This window comes from Brachypodium distachyon, chromosome 1, assembly GCF_000005505.3.
Source record: "Brachypodium distachyon strain Bd21 chromosome 1, Brachypodium_distachyon_v3.0, whole genome shotgun sequence".
Taxonomy (NCBI): domain Eukaryota; kingdom Viridiplantae; phylum Streptophyta; class Magnoliopsida; order Poales; family Poaceae; genus Brachypodium; species Brachypodium distachyon.
Window position 1 is genome coordinate 21,964,769 of NC_016131.3, and position 16,245 is coordinate 21,981,013.

General features: G+C 45.4%; 3 protein-coding genes across 3 annotated transcripts; 1 reads left to right on the forward strand and 2 right to left on the reverse strand.

Moving 5' to 3' along the window:
- Nucleotides 1-1,893: 1,893 nt before the first annotated feature.
- LOC100846556 (peroxidase 7) lies at nucleotides 1,894-3,463 on the reverse strand. Its single transcript, XM_024461473.1, has 3 exons — nucleotides 3,036-3,463; nucleotides 2,602-2,947; nucleotides 1,894-2,514 (listed from the first exon to the last, which is right to left on the reverse strand). Exons 1-3 carry the CDS (start codon nucleotides 3,342-3,344, stop codon nucleotides 2,123-2,125), a joined length of 1,047 nt encoding a protein of 348 aa, XP_024317241.1. The 5' UTR covers nucleotides 3,345-3,463; the 3' UTR covers nucleotides 1,894-2,122.
- Nucleotides 3,464-10,045: 6,582 nt separating this feature from the next.
- On the forward strand, nucleotides 10,046-11,322 carry LOC100835505 (thylakoid lumenal 17.9 kDa protein, chloroplastic). The gene is made up of 4 exons (XM_003563017.4): nucleotides 10,046-10,314; nucleotides 10,435-10,561; nucleotides 10,723-10,792; nucleotides 10,882-11,322. The coding sequence occupies exons 1-4, from the start codon at nucleotides 10,097-10,099 to the stop codon at nucleotides 11,133-11,135; spliced, it is 669 nt and encodes a 222-aa protein (XP_003563065.1). The 5' UTR covers nucleotides 10,046-10,096; the 3' UTR covers nucleotides 11,136-11,322.
- A 354-nt stretch (nucleotides 11,323-11,676) lies between these two features.
- Nucleotides 11,677-15,598, reverse strand: LOC100835814 (protein trichome birefringence-like 13). The gene is made up of 6 exons (XM_003563018.4): nucleotides 15,161-15,598; nucleotides 14,474-14,651; nucleotides 13,945-14,085; nucleotides 13,341-13,461; nucleotides 12,829-12,963; nucleotides 11,677-12,214 (listed from the first exon to the last, which is right to left on the reverse strand). The coding sequence occupies exons 1-6, from the start codon at nucleotides 15,537-15,539 to the stop codon at nucleotides 11,957-11,959; spliced, it is 1,212 nt and encodes a 403-aa protein (XP_003563066.1). The 5' UTR covers nucleotides 15,540-15,598; the 3' UTR covers nucleotides 11,677-11,956.
- Between the last annotated feature and the right edge of the window lie 647 nt (nucleotides 15,599-16,245).

The window sequence follows — 16,245 nt, forward strand, 5'->3', positions numbered from 1 at the left end:
TATTGCAAAGCTTGACTCCAGACCAGGACTAGATCTCTCCCAATAAATCGCCGTGCATGTCCTATGCCGGTGTAACCGAGTGCAACACTGTCCTGCTTGACTGTTCATCGACGTCGAGGTGGTATATATATGCATGTCCTTTTCGGTTTGACAACCCGTGTGAGATCTTGAGCGAGGGTGTCAGGATCGGCATCCTAGGTAGATCTCGTACGTGCCCTGTTTGTACCGGGCTCACCCGTAAGCATCTTCAACAGTGGTACATCTCCATTTTTCGACGGTGACATGTCATTTTGTTTGACATGCATGAACTCTCTGGAAGAGAGAATAGGAGGAAACCCAAGCGAGTTTGTTCTTAAACGAGAGATGATCTCGTTGCTAATAACTACTCCCTCCTATTCATAAAAAGTACCGCCCACTTAGTACAAAATGGGTGACATTTTTTATGTATCGGACGGAGTAGGAGTTAGAAACAAACAAGTTTTTTTCATCGGTCGACTTGAGAGATCTCAATAATGAGGAGAGGAAACTATGTGAGAGCATTTTCAACATCATGCTCATATTTTGGATACCCAAAACTATTATGATCGGAGAAAGAAAAAAATTGAATACTCAAACTTGCCTAGCTTTTGCAGCGTACCCAAAACTAAGTATGCATAATTAACCATATTCTTTTGTTTCTTTCGTTTTTTCAAAAATCTCTCATCTTCCCCAAATCACTCAAATCGAATTTCAAGTCGATTCCAAATGTATGTATGTTGTTGAAGATACTATTAGTAACGAAGGTGGCGAAAGTCATTCCTAATTGGTGCCTTCTGTCACCGGAATATGTCACTGGAAGATGGGGCTGTAGCAGGTGGGTTAGCAACGACCCCCGAATCTAGTTGCTTGAAAAGGTTGATAGATTGATCTGTTCATCTGGACTAAGTGTTGTCTCGGCAGCGTCCGTCTTTGTTGCAGAATAATATACTGCCATGTCAATTGTATACATCGTAGCATTCGACGTGGAAAAATCTAAGATAAAAGCACGTCATGAGTAGTCAAACCAATCAAATTTAAGAGAGGGGACAAAAGTATCGGATTATATCAATTAAAGGACTAAACGTATACAATTTATAGTTCATCTAAACTTTGCTGTCAATTAAAAGACCAAAAATATGCAGAGTACTTTTCCCTCGGGAATAATCTAGACGTAACCATCGAGGTTTAAGAGTCGTGTCCTTGGATTTCACTCGTGTCTCATACGTTTCCACTCACGTTTGGACGTTGGGTTCGGGGTCTGGGTAAACCACTTATATCGCTTATCCTTGTAGAGGCTTGTGCAATTTGTTGGTCGATTTGAAATTGCAAAAATGATTATGTTTTAACAAGAAAATTTTTTCCAACCGGTCAATGTTGTTCTGCATGTGGCTCACTGGCTCCGTATTTGATCCCTCGTGTTTTCAATGGTGGTTAAAGAATTTATGAAATTTAGATGCAACCGATTGGAGACGGTGAGACGAAAATTCTTCGGCCGGTTTAGACCACCGACCTTAGGCTAGAAGGCTGATGATTCATTCTAGCCTATTTCTCCTTTTGGTCTTTAAAATTCAAGATATGTACAATGGCTGAACTTTGATGATATAATGGTTATGTGCATCGGCTGGGACGTTCCTTCTTGATCGAAAAAACTCACGAACCGGAGACATTCACTTCACCACCACAAAACGAACAGAACCTGCATTAGATTGCATTTCTCATGGGCCAACCCCACATGGGCTTATTTCTTTCTTTTCTGAAAAGGAGGGCCTCTTTTGATCTTTCTTTTTTTATTTAGGAAAAAAGGCAGGAGTTCTGTCGTTTTTGATCTTTTTTAAAAAAAATGTTCAACACTTTTCCTGATCGTGGATCCAAAGGTACGCGTGGAAATCTGATAGACACTTTACACCACAAATACAGCTGAAAGATTAACCGAAACAAAAGTGATTTAAACCCCAAAACACAAAAATATCATTTCCCTCTTCCTGGAACCAAGAAATCAACCGAAACGGTATACACGATCGAGAACCGATGGAGCGAAGTAGCACGCAGTACACAATGGGTCGTTCTTTGCTCAACTGTTCAATTGTATACTGTAGGTACGAGATCAGTAGTTGACGGCGGAGCACTTGTAGCGGACCTCGCCCTCGTCCCCAGTAAGCACGTTGACCTCGCCGAGCTGGCGCATGGAGTGCGCGAACTGGCGCTTGAACACCTCGGGCTCCCTGGCCATCTCCTTGACGAACCTCGTCGTCCGGGAGTCCTCGAGCATCCCCTGGTCCGTCTCCAGGAGCCCCATCCTGCGCTCCAGGTTCTGGTAGTACCTGTTGTCGAACGTCGTCGGCGACTCGCCGTCCAGCTCCACGCGCTCCGCATCGTCTCCGCGGTGGCACTTGCGGAGCAGGAAGTCGCCGTACTTCCGGTCCAGCGTCTCCGGCTTGCTGGTCAACACCCGCCGCTTCACCGCCCCGCAGCTCGCCTTCCCGATCGTGTGCGCCCCTGCATAATCAAGCGTTCGCGCATTGTCTCAAACACCTCCCGTGCATTGTCAAAACAAAGGCCCTGCTGCTCGAATCGAATTCGTACCGGAGAGGATGACGAGGTCGAGGACGTTGAGGCCCCTGGTCTCGAAGAACTGGACGAGGTCGGTGACTCTCTCGCGGCCCATGGGAACCTGCGCGTCGGCCTCCTCGGCGTGGGAGTCGCGGCCGTCCTTCCGGCCGTACTTGAGCGACCAGTAGGGCACGCCCACCTTCATGCTGGCGTCGCGGGTGGCGGCCGTGAGGATGTCGGCGCAGGACACGGTGTTGTTGCAGCGCGCGTTGAGCTTGGCCTTGATCTCCTCGATCAGCTCGAAGCCCCGGAGCGTCTTGCTCGCCGCCGCGTGCCTCTCGCTGCCCGGCGCGTCGATCAGGATCGACCCGTCGCACCCCTAGATCATACAACAAAAGCAAAATCAATCAAGTTTGTATACAGAGAGGAATCGTGTAATGTAATGTAATGTGCGTTGATTTGCGTACTCGGACGGCGAAGTCGTGGAAGAATAGGCGGATGAGGCCGGCGGCGACGGTGTAGTCGTTGGCGATGGCCCGGTTCACGGCGGCCTGGACGATGCGCTCCATGTCCGGGCACGACTTGCCGTAGTACTCGGACACGAGGCCGGCCGCGGGCTTGTGGTAGGCACGGTCGTACTGATCATCGCAGGCTTCCTTGTTCTGCTGCTGCTGGCCGCCCTTGTCGTAGTTGTCCGCGGTCACCGACGCAGCGAGAACGAACGCCGAGACGGCGAGGAAGGAGAGAACCGAAGACCGGGGCATCCTCATCCTCATCGTGCTAGCTAAGCTCGATCGATCGTCGGAGAAATGGATTCGCGATCGAGATGGGTGGGATTGAACTGTGATTTGTTTCGATGCTGGGTTATATAGTTACAGCAAAGCTGGTTTCATCCATCTCGTCGTGCATGCGAGCACGTAGGTGGATGCTTGCTTGAGCTTGCAACGAGAGTCAACGACGTCACGACGTGAGGAGCAATAGACGATGGGATTCTAAATGGGTTGCACGTTGGAGGGTCGAGATGACCAATGGATGTAGGTCAGCGTATGCGTGCACCAGCTGCAAAGAAAATAAGAAATACTGATCGAAAAACAAAAGGGAACAAAATAGATAGGCTTGTGTTTTTTGTGAGCTGAATATGTCGGCGGATCATGCGACCATATCTCAATCTCATCATCTACATATACCAAAAGTCAAAGTATTTTTATAGGAAAAGGAACAGTTTTCATGTTTTCCCTTCAAAATACAATTGCACAAAATAATGCAGAAGTGCGTTCTGCTGTCGGCATGTCCTGGGAAGGAAGAAGGAGAAATTAAGAGAAGTTTGTGTAGAAGAAATCAAGGTTGGGGATGACTAGTTGGCGGAGAGCACGGCAGGGTAAACTCCCAGGTAGGTAAGCACCTCCGGACATGCTTCTCAACTTCACGTGCAAACGGGAGAAGTGCTTTTTAGAGGGTTAGAAACATCAAAAGCTGAAACAGAAACCTAAACGAACAGGGCCAAAGTGTTCATCCTCTCTACTTTCACTTTTCTCGACTTTTGATTTCCTCGACTTTCAAAAAAATTAAATTAAACTTTTAGTTTTCGTAAAGAACTTTCGAAATTAGAATTGAGTAAGGTGGGCTACTTTTGTGGACCAAAAAACCACTTTGTGGGTTGCTAGTTGCTTTGTGGACTCACACGTTTCAACTTGTTAGAGTTTGAAGATATTCGGTTCAATGAGAAGATCCTAGATAGAGATAGAATTAGTTTTTGTTGTTCTTATCTCTCTCTTTAACCTTGCCGTGTATGTCAAGTTCTCTATCTCTCCCGTTGCTAACGGTTTGTAAACAAACTCTGTAATCTCCTTTCCGGTGGATACCCCGGCATATAAATAAACACCACGCGGCCCTGAGAAGGGTAACACGCTTACACCAAAGTTTATATGGTATCAGAGCCTTCCTCTTCCACCTACATCTGATTCCAATCTCGTCACTTCCATGGCTTCATCAAGCTCGGCGATTCCTTCTCTCGGTCAGGTGTCCGAGAAACTCACGAGGGAGAATTATCTCATGTGGAAGGCACAGATCCTTCCATCAATCCGCGGTGCTCAGATCTATGGCTACCTTGCTGGCACGATTTCTGCACCAGCGCAAGAACTCACGATTGAGAAGGGGGACAAGACCGTCGACAAGCAACCGAACCCAGCCTATGCGGCATGGGTTACTCAAGACCAGCTGCTCCTGTCCCATCTGCTCAACAATCTCACCAAAGAGGTGTTGACACAGGTGATCTCCCTGCAGACCTCCCGTGAAGTCTGGCCGGCGCTCGAGAACATGTTCTCGTCCCAATCCAGATCGCGGGTGAACAATCTCCGCATCATGCTCGCCAACGCCACCAAACGTAATATGACAGTGGCAAATTACTTTTCCAGGATGACGAGCCTTGGAGATGAACTTTCAGTAGCCGGCAAACCACTCTCGGAAGACGAGATGGTGTCTTACATACTGGCGGGGCTCGATGTCGAGTACAACCCACTGGTGTCCGCACTGGAGGCCAAGACCGACGCCATCACGCTCGGCGACCTCTACTCCCAGATGTCGAACTTCGACACAAGGATGGAGCTGCTTCAAGGTGGCTCTGGCAGTGGCTTCAAGTCATCTGCAAACACTGCTGCAAAAGGACGCGACGGCTACCGGGGGCGAGGAGGACCGTGAGGCCGCGGCAATGGAGACCGCGGCAGACGCACCAACAACTCCAGCAACACCAAAAAAGGACCACGACAGGGTGGTCCAAGCGGCAGCAACGGGTGCAACAACGACTCTCGATCCGTCTGCCAAATCTGCTCCAAGACAGGTCACACCGCCATAGAGTGTTGGTGGCGTTTTGATGAAGACTACCAAGCTGAAGAGAGGGTTGCTGGATCAGCAAACACCTCGTCCTATGGAGGCAATACCAGTTGGTACACCGATAGCGGTGCCACTGATTCACATCACGGGGGAGCTAGAGAAGCTCACCATCCGTGACAAGTACAGGGGGCAAGACCAAGTGCATACCGCAAGCGGAGCAGGTATGAGAATTAATCACATTGGTCAATCATCTATTCGCACCCCTAATCGTGATCTTAAAGTTAAAAACATACTCCATGTTCCACACACATCAAAAAATCTGCTTTCTGTTCATCGCCTTACCAATGATAATAATATCTTTATTGAGTTTTGGCCTTGGTACTTTTTGATTAAGGATCAGGCAACGAGGAGAACAATCTACAGAGGTAGATGTAGAGGAGGTCTCTACCCCTGACCCCTTAGTTCCCCAGCATCGGCAGTTCAATAAGCAAGTGTTTGGTGTCACCAAGTTATCTTCGTCGAGGTGACACAGTCGTTTATGCCATCCTTCTTTTTCCATAGTTCAGCAAGTGCTTAGGAATAATGATCTCCCTTATGTTGGAGAATTATCTAGTGAGTCAGTGTGTGATTCTTGTCAGTGTGCCAAAAGTCATCAACTACCATACCCCATCTCCAGTAGTATATCTATAGTTCCATTAGAGTTGATTTTCTCTGATATTTGGGGACCAACTCCTACCTCTGTTGGGAGATTTTCTTATTATGTGAGTTTTATTGATGATTTTAGTAAATTCATCTGGATCTATCTCATTAAAAGGAATTCTGATGTCTTTGAGGTGTCGAAAATTTGGTTGAAAGATAATTGCTATGCAATCTGATTGGGAAGGAGAGTATGAGAAATTAAACTCCTTTTTTCTAGAAAATAGGCATATCTCACCATGTTTCCTGTCTACATGCCCATCAACAAAATGGGTCGGCAGAAAGAAAGCATCAACATTGTCAAAGTAGGTCTAGCTTTGCTAGCCAACGCCTCAATGCCCTTAAAGTGTTGGGATGAGGCCTTCTTACCGGCCACATATCTCATCAACATGCTTCCAAGCAAAGTTATAAACTTTCAAACCCCTCTTGAGCGTCTATTCGACACAAAACCAGATTATACCTTCCTTCGTATTTTCGATTGGGCTTGCTGGCCGAATCTTCGGCCATACAATACAAGAAAACTTTCCTTCCGCTCTAAGCAGTGCATGTTCCTTGGTAACAGTGCCTTACACAAAGGGGTCAAGTGTCTTGATGTTCAAACCGGTCGCATTTATATTTCTCGGGATGTTGTTTTGATGAGACTGTTTTCCCTTTCAAATCCCTTCATCCCAATGCCGGCCAACTTCTTAGGAAAGAAATCCTACTTCTTCCTGAACATCTTCACTCCTTTGATCATGGGGGCAAAAATAATAATGATGATCAAGTTGTGATTAATAATCATGCTACTAACCCTGCTACTAATCCTGTTTGTGAGCCTATGGAGCCTACAGGAAATCCAATAGAAAATCATGGCGCAGAAAATATTGGGTATAATCTTCGCGTAACCCAAGCAGCAACCGGCAGATCCCAGGAGGATTCAGGTGGCAGTGGCGACAGCAGCAACTCCATATCCGATGCATATTCTCCTATGTCAGGCGGCAGCAGCGGCATTACTTCTCCCGCGTCGCCTGCACCCGCTTCGCCCGTATCATCGCACGCCACGCCAGCACTCTCCACTGACAGCAGCAGTAGCTCGTCAATGGGATCTTCTGCGGCTCAATCCAGCACGGCTGGATCATCTGCATCACCATTTCCGGTGCAGCCGCAACCTGCAGCAGTTCCAGCAGGAAATCAAGCAGTACCAGATCGCCGTGTGACACGTTCCCAGCATGGTATTGTGAAGCCTGCTAAGATACCTAAAGATATGGTTCGGTATGGTTGCTTAGCATCTACAAGAGAACCAGAAACATTGATACAAGCTCTTGAAGATCCAAAGTGGAAAAGTGCGATGGATGATGAGTTTAATGCTCTCATGAAAAATAGGACATGGCATCTTGTACCACCACAGGCAGGGAAAAATCTTATAGACTGCTAGTGGGTATATAGAATTAAAAAGAAAGCAGATGGCTCTATTGACAGATACAAAGCAAGATTGGTTGCGAAAGGCTTCAAACAGGGATATGGTATAGATTATGAACATACCTTTAGCCCTGTGGTGAAGTCAGCTACTATCAGACTTGTTCTGTCGATTGCCGTATCTAGAGGATGGAGCTTGAGACAGTTAGATGTACAGAATGCGTTCCTTCACGGTGTTCTGGAAGAGGAGGTGCATATGTGGCAACCACCAGGTTTTGAAGATAAAAATGCTCCAAATCATATTTGCAAACTTGACAAAGCATTATATGGCTTGAAACAAGCTCCAAGGGCATGGTATTCTCGGTTAAGTTCCAAGCTACAAAATCTGAGATTTGCTCCTTCCAAATCTGACACATCCTTATTTATTTACAACAAGAGTGGTGTTACAATCTTTGTTCTTATATATGTAGATGACATAATTGTCACTAGCTCATCAAGGGAGGCAATTAATTCCAGCATTGCTGAAGGATTTGAGCAAAGACTTTGCTCTCAAGGATCCAGGAGATCTTCACTTTTTCCTTGGTATTGAGGTAAAGAAAAATAAGAATGGACTAATACTCTCACAAGAGAAATATGCTTCAGATTTGCTGACAAGAGTGGGAATGCAAGGATGCAAATCAGCTCCAACTCCACTTTCAAGTACAGAGAAACTCTCGACATATGAAGGAGAAGCTCTTGGAGATGAAGACAGTACGAGGTACAGAAGCATAGTAGGAGCATTACAGTATCTAACTTTGAAGCGACCTGATCTTGCCTTTTCGGTGAATAAAGTATGTCAATATTTACACAAGCCAACTACAGTACATTGGACAGCTGTGAAACGTATCCTGAGATATATCAAGCACACCTTAAGCATTGGTATCACTTTCGTAAAATCATCATCGACTCAATTGAGTGCCTTCTCCGATTCAGATTGGGCAGGATGTTTGGATGATAGAAAGTCAACAAGAGGCTATGCTATCTTCTTGGGTTCAAACCTGATATCTTGGTGTGCAAAGAAACAAGCTACAGTTTCAAGATCCAGTACTGAGGCTGAATACAAAGCACTTGCAAATGCAACGGCATAAATAATTTGGGTTCAGTCCATGCTTAAGGAACTTGGCATCTCTCAGAATCAAGTTCCCTGTCTTTGGTGTGATAATCTAGGAGCAACATATCTCTCAGCAAATCCAGTATTTCATGTCAGGACCAAACACATTGAGATTGATTATTACTTTGTGAGAGAAAGAGTTGCTAACAAGCAGCTTGACATACGGTTCATACACTCAGGAGATCAGGTGGCCGACGGCTTTACAAAAGCTCTACCAGTGAAGAATCTTGAAGAATTCAAACGTAATCTCAACTTATCAAAGTTGTGATTAAGGGAGGCTGTTAGAGTTTGAAGATATTCGGTTCAACGAAAAGATCCTAGATAGAGATAGAATTAGTTTTTGTTGTTCTTATCTCTCTCTTTAACCTTGCCGTGTATCTCAAGTTCTCTATCTCTCCCGTTGCTAACGGTTTGTAAACAAACTCTGTAATCTCCTTTCCGGTGGATACCCCGGCATATAAATAAAACACCATGCGGCCCCGAGAAGGGTAACACGCTTACACCAAAATTTATACAACTACGCGACACGGTGCTCCCGCTGCTGGTCTTTTCAGAAAGAGGGTTCAAGCAAACATGAGTGAATACCCTTTTTTAGCACAAGTTTTTAAATTTATGAAAATGTTTCAAGCAAACAGGAAGTATTTGTGTCTACCCCTAATTTGTCACATTGTGTCAGGATTTATCCAATTTAACAATGTCCTCGGTTATGACTAGATGGGCCCATATGTCAGCTGACATGACTAGCGACTGCAATGCTAGTTTCTCCTTCCCTGCCCGACCTCCAATCCGCCAGAATCACTTGCCTCTTTGTCTCGCTCTGGTCAAAATATGTGACTAATCCAACGCTCACCCGCCTAGTTAAAAATATGTGAAGAATTTGCCAATCGTTGGCGACGAGCCTTGCCTTTTGCCTCTTGCCCGGCTCTCGTGGCCGCATGAAAGGGGCAAGTGGTGTCCGGCCTAACAAACCCACCAAAATGGTTAATGGTGTAGCTAAATATGCTAGAGCAGTTGCGGGTCAGGTCAAGAGGGCAAGGAGAAAACGTCCGGTGGGTTCACCCTTCCGAGTTGACATCCCAGTCATCAGCCACGTCGGACCAATGGATGGATAAGTTAAAACTGAAAAAATATATTAAATAAGGTAAATCTTGACATTGTTACAAATTCAGAGTAAAATGTAGCACAAAATTTAAGACTAAAAAGCTGCAATAGCAAAAAAAAGAAAAAGAAGTTCGACAGTCGGCCGTACATAAGGAAGGATCTGGTGAAGAATTTCCAACTGCTAGCTAGGCGGGCTGTGCTGATCGAGAAGCCTGAGATCCACAAATGGATCCGACAAAATTCGTGGACAAGCTTCACCCTTGAGAGATAAGATCCATTCAGGAAATACATGTCAAATTTTTTCTTTTGTAAAAAAAAAAAACAAGCCAGAGCCCAGAGGGCCAGAGGCAGACATGCATGTGTGGGACTGACGCGATGACTCGGGCACTGGCTTCTTCTTCATCTTCCATTCTTGCCGCCGCGGCTCCTTCCTCCTTCACAACCAGGTCCAGGAGGAGTACCTTGGTTCTCTTGTCCTCATCACCACTCGCGCTCGCCTTCTCCGCTGCCGCCGCTGCTGCCACGACTCCCTACTCGCAGTCCAGGACCCTGCAGCTTGGGCTCGACAACAACGGGTATACATACATACTCCAAGATTAATGATCTGTCTGGAATTCTGGATGTATGCTCGATCTGCTGCTTAATAGGAGTAATTACTTGTTCCTATGCCATGTACTGTATCTGTATGGATGCAGCAAAATACGGACATGCCCGTCCAGCAATCCCGGGTGCGTGTGCACCAACCCCACTGTCGGCGCCTCTTCCTCGGTCGCCTCCCCGCTCATCATCCCGGACTCCACCAGCGCCCAGGCGGCAGCTCAAGTAGGAGTACTAGCACATTCGAGCATTCACCTTCCTGCATACTCATCCACAACACTAACATAACTTTGAATTACTCGCACACCTTAATTTGACCACGCAAACAATATGGGAGCATAACTTAAGGTATAGAAATGACCGTGTGGTCCATGGCATTCATGTAGTCGTTGCGGCAAGCGATCCTCAAGACGCAGAAGAACGTGAGCTTCAAGGCTGACCAACAAACTCCTCACGGTACTCACAACACAAACTCTAGCTCAGTGCCAGCTGCACATGCAACCTTTGCACACAAAGTACTGAAACGTGGACAACATGTACTGCAGGTCAGTACATCGAGGCGGAGGTGGACGGCGGTCGTTTTGGGCGCGACGTGATGGAGTTCCTGGTGAACAAGGAGGCCGGCGTGGTGGCGTACCGCTGCGTGGCCACCAAGGTCACCTTCATCTACCCGTTCACCACAGCAATCGGCGACTCGCGAGGCCAGGAGCAGAGGATCGCCGCCATCGCCCAGGATCTCGGATGGTATGCCCCGGACGTATCGTCATCCATCGACTTCGACGACGTCGACGTTAATTGATCCTGCTTAGTGCCTGCCTACATGTATGATGCCTAGCGCCAGAGTGCTGGACCTGCTGGTGCATCAATTGGGTCCAAATGTAAATTCATCCCGTCATACACTTTACTATTTTAGGTGCATGCTCCTTCTTTGTTGTGACAAACACCATGGTTTGAATTGAAATGTTGAAGTAGATCTTCACGAATCACCGCATGCGTCGGTTCTGCAAGGCTCGTCGCGCTAGATCTCATTGTCATGGAGCCACTTCGAGCTCTCGCTGGTGAGCTGCTGGTGACCTGCAATGGCCGATTGTGCTGCAATCCTCCAAAGTTGCTCCTAGCACAACCTAAGCCAATCGCAAAACTCTTCCATCAGATTCGTCACCCGAACTTCCCCCACATCCCTTCTGCAATTCACTCCGACATCACCCCTCGAAGCAGGAATGCGTGGCAACATGCAGGGACGAGCTGAGGGTATAGGGGAGGGAGGTTGGGATAGGGAAAGCAGAGGTGGGAGACGACAGAGCTCATCCGAAGAACTCCAGTTGAATTTTTTCTCCAAGAAAACCGAATAATCATCATCCACTGCATTTGCACCTTGGTCGGCAAGAAAATACAGATTTTGGAGCTGTAATTTTGTACAACAGAGTGCAACAGACTTATCGTGTCATGCCTGTTCATACTTCATAGTGGACCAGTAATTCTCTTGTTTAATTTGGCCATAGTCCACCGAACCAGCCCAAAAGATCAGAAAAACTAGTGCTACCAATTAATGCTCTATCGTATTCATACCCCAGGAAAAAATTGGGGGGGAAATCTCACAGGAACTCCACTTTTCTCAGGCTAGCTCTCAATTGCCGCAAGATTTGTTGCTAGCAAATCATTCCATGTATCGGTTGGTCCCGGCAAACACCAATGCATGCAATCATCGTGCTTTTTCCCTCCAGTTGTCGACGGATGAGCATCAGCTCTGAATTCGCTCATGTGAGTGACGTTCAAAACTCTGAAAGTAGATTGCTCGAGAGCCTTCAATAAGTGCTGGTTTACCAAGCGTACTTCTGCGTTTGTGCCGTTGTTTTCCAGGGAGAAAAGTTCTTCGACCTGGACCAAGCACCAAAGGATCACCAAGCTTGTAAATCCCTAAATTTGGTACTTGGACCCAGAAAAAAAACTACAAAATATTTTCTTTTTGAAAAGTGGCTGACAAGATATGAACTACTTCATGAAAAGGTTCCGAGTTCAAGGAAGGTTCCAAGTTCTGAGTTCAACCCGAGGAACTGCTTCTTCATTATGGGATGAAACAGGGGTACGAGCCTCTTTTTCAGATATACTTTTCTTTGGACTAAACATGTGCAGGATGGGTCTATCCAACTAGCTACAGGGTTTGAATTATAACTAGCAATTAACTTATTGACCTTAAAGCTAATTTAATAATCTAACATATAAACTGCACGCATATGCTTTTGGCAAACAAGACTGCGGTGCAGTCATGGTATACCCATGCTAGTCTTTCTTTCACTCTGTATTACAACTGCGAGTTCTTAATTAAACAACTTTTTATTCACCTGATACCTAGCAACACTTGAACATATTAAGAGAGATGGACCTGATATAATAACATGCATGATTTTGAAAAGAAAAAACGAAAGTATGCAACAGAGATGAAAAGGTGCTATCCAAATATTCAATGCACTGTAGTTTCAGACTTTTAGTACCTCTTCTGAGGACATGGGTTGGTCACGTTGACAAGAACCACCATCATCCCAATCACCACCTTCAAAATGTCTAGGAGACTGAGTGCGGAAGAATTTCACTCCATTGGGTCTCATTGCTTTGTTCACAAATGTTATCTGATGAAAATTGTTTATTCATAGTATGAGAATGTTAAGTCAGACAGCATGATGATAGTTCACATCTAGGTTAGCCATTCAGATAAAATGCACCATACGAAAATATTTGAGTCAAAAGTGGCTCAAAGTAGTCAGCTATCTTAAGTATATCCAACTCTCATTGACTAACATCTACAGATGGGGTAACGACCCACTGAATAATATGCATTGTATTAGAGGAAAAGATAGTATTTTCATCGCAAAAGAATAACTTGAAGATTTAATTACATAAAATACAAGGCTCAGGCATGGCTAAAATACTTACTGGCCCAACGTTATCATGCAATGAACAGTAAACAGGACTTTTCAGATAGACTTACAAACAACTACAAGCATACCATGTGTTTAAGAGCCAAATCCAGTCCTGCAGGTGGCAGTAAAGGAGGTATAATCGGCGTCCCTTTCTCGAAGAATAGCATTGGTGACTGTATTGGATCAAACTTTGAAGGGGCCAACCACCTATATAAAGCAAAGTGGGGTGAGGTGAGCCCAGTAATATGAAATACAATTGCACACAAAACAAGTTTCATGAAATAAGGAATAGCTTAGTAATTGACGCTTATTATGTGTTCAAATGGTAAACAGATTCATCTAGTCAGCCCACAGAAATAGTTAACAACGCAGCTTGGAAATAACATGTTTAATAGCACCAGTCAGATAACAGTGCATTGTCTAATAACATATCTAACACTGTTTGATGTTATTATGTGCTTAGGTAAAGCAAGAAAGAATGTGAATGATAACTAGTTGAGTGCACTGAGGTTCAGGAAGAAGGCACATTGCAAAACAACAGTAAATGGTATGACCGGATTATTTAGAAGGTTTAAATCATAGGATCCTGGAGTTGCATTGATGAATGGGGAGCAACAATTGAACAAATGATAAAATTGTTGATAATGACGACAATGTTTATCTGCGTTATGAGTTGTGATGTCCACATACCAGTGTCCTGTGTTGAAAATAAGAACGTCATGGAAACTTGGTGCCTCCGCCCATGTTTGGTCGGGAATATCCACATCAACCCTGTAGCCTTGTTTGAAACCAAGAGATTCTAGGGGACCTCCATTTGAACTGGCTGACCACCTATAGAACCAACAATAAGGTTCTGATTAGTGATGACCGAATAAATGGGCAAGAGAATCAAGGATTACATAAATATATAAATCACTCCCTAATACACAGCTAAAAGGTTAGATAAACAGTAGTGTCTAACAGAATAAGTCAATAAAGTAACAAAGCAAAATTATGAGTCGACAAGATTATTATTTTTAATAATCCAGCATTGTGTAAATCAGGTAGCAAGGATGGTTACTGGAAGCATTTCAAATTTCAATACTCTTAAGTGATGCCTAAAGTCAAAAACTGAAAGAAATGACCCAAGTTGCAGAGAAATAATTCACACAACCCGTACAATAGAAGTTAAGCCACCTCCAAGGAACTATATTTTGTTACGACAAATGACACTACTTACCTACCATAGCGTACCAAAAGATTAGTCCTGTGGTATGAGAGGGTGAGGTTATAGCGTAGAAATGTGAAACCTCGATCTGCCCCTGCTGGACGCCACTTGCGAACCTCTCCAGTCACTCCCCTAAGCATGCAGACCAATGAAACAAACATGTTTCGATTCAACGAATCACCCACAAATCCTACAGCAAAGCATTGAACAATGAACATAAGCAAATTCAGGGGGATCTCTTAATACAACACACCTAGCCAAATAGACAGATTTGGACCAACAAGCTGCAGCACTTAAACTTTGCATGAACCCATTTTCCTATTATACCTTTATGTTCACAATAACGTACCAAGAATCAACGTTAATGATGCCCTGACATTGCCACACCACAAGATGGCATCCACAAAGTCACGTATGTAAGTTTGGATGCAATAAACAATTCAGGACACGAATCACAAACCTATCCAAACCTTGTACATTAAAAAAGCAAAGCACTGCAACATTTATTGATTGACGGTCTTGGACAACTAGGCAGTAAGCAGAGTGGATATGTTCTACACAGCAGATTTCGTCAAAGGCAACCAAAGTTCCGAATGTAACTTCATATAAGAAATCCACACCGAAAGGCTTGACTTTGCACATGAGTTACATCTCAAGTAGTGGCTACAAAACACAGCGAAAATGGGAACGCGTACGAACCAATGTTGGTGTTCCTGTGGCGTTGTAAGAACAGGAGCGGGTCGAGCCTGGGGAGTAGCTCACACCCCGCGGGCTTCCAACGCCAGCGGAGCAGGGCGCGACCGTTGCGCTTGCCATTGCCGACGCAGTTCCACCCCTTAAAAATCTCCTTGCACGTGTGGTCGTACCGGAGGTGGGACTCGGCAGAGGCGTCGGGTACCCACTCGCCGGAGGAGTAGTCGCAGGTCTGGAGGCCTGGGACTACATTGACGAGAGCGGGAACGGAGTGAGGTGGGAAGATCAGGATTAGGATCAGAAGAACCAGGGGGAGGAGCAGCACGAGAGGTAAGAGAGCTCTGCGCCGCCGCAGGACGGCGACCGGGCTCCTCCCCGGCGGCATGGGAGACCCGGCGAGGCAAACCAGATCGAGAATTCCTCGGGCCTAAACACTTTTTCTAGGATGGGCCTAAACAACTGACCTAAGACCACGCGACCTTGGAGTGGGCTAGGCTACCACCCAACATTACTTTAGCCCGCGAAGGCAGTGAGGCCCAGCATGCAATCGGCTTACACGACTTTGCCGTGAAGGACCTAAAGTTGGGCTAACTTTGTTGAGCCATTCAGGAGAAACTGATAAAAAGGAAAAAAGCTACAGGTTCTCATGGCCTCCAACGTCCGACCGATTGTAAGGTATGTGTCGTGACGGTGGAGGCGGCGGCGCACCGAATAAATGTTTCATGGCACTATCCATGTTTAAGTATGGTTACCATGGTATACTTTTTGTTGATATCACGGTTAATAATTTCATGGTTTTGATCATTTTTTTCATTAGTTGGGTGATGATGCAACGGTTTGGCAACCTGTGTCCCTAACCACAATGTGTTCAATGATATTAGGTTTTCACTCGCTTGGGGAGGGGCGGCTAACTCATGCGGCTCATAAACTTATAAAGTTAGTCTAAATTATGCAGGTTTGATCATCTATGATTTTTTCCACCAGATATTTGAAAAAATATCAAAATGTGAATGATGCACTTAGAGAAATTGGCTTCAAATATTTTTTTGTTGAAAGTGTTTAAATTCGGTAATTTTCTATGTGCAGATGTT

What these genes read in the sequence shown, in the direction of transcription:
- LOC100846556 (XM_024461473.1), bottom strand. Translation starts at nt 3,344, where the DNA reads ATGAGGATGAGGATGCCCCGGTCTTCGGTTCTCTCCTTCCTCGCCGTC. An exon ending in TCCACGACTTCGCCGTCCGA is followed by an intron (nt 2,948 to 3,035) that starts GTACGCAAATCA and finishes TGTATGATCTAG; the next exon opens with GGGTGCGACGGGTCGATCCT. An exon ending in CGACCTCGTCATCCTCTCCG is followed by an intron (nt 2,515 to 2,601) that starts GTACGAATTCGA and finishes TTGATTATGCAG; the next exon opens with GGGCGCACACGATCGGGAAG.
- LOC100835505 (XM_003563017.4), top strand. Translation starts at nt 10,097, where the DNA reads ATGTGTGGGACTGACGCGATGACTCGGGCACTGGCTTCTTCTTCATCT. An exon ending in CTTGGGCTCGACAACAACGG is followed by an intron (nt 10,315 to 10,434) that starts GTATACATACAT and finishes GTATGGATGCAG; the next exon opens with CAAAATACGGACATGCCCGT. An exon ending in GCGCCCAGGCGGCAGCTCAA is followed by an intron (nt 10,562 to 10,722) that starts GTAGGAGTACTA and finishes GCATTCATGTAG; the next exon opens with TCGTTGCGGCAAGCGATCCT.
- LOC100835814 (XM_003563018.4), bottom strand. Translation starts at nt 15,539, where the DNA reads ATGCCGCCGGGGAGGAGCCCGGTCGCCGTCCTGCGGCGGCGCAGAGCT. An exon ending in CCACAGGAACACCAACATTG is followed by an intron (nt 14,652 to 15,160) that starts GTTCGTACGCGT and finishes GCTTTGCTGTAG; the next exon opens with GATTTGTGGGTGATTCGTTG. An exon ending in ATTTGGCTCTTAAACACATG is followed by an intron (nt 12,964 to 13,340) that starts GTATGCTTGTAG and finishes AATTTTCATCAG; the next exon opens with ATAACATTTGTGAACAAAGC.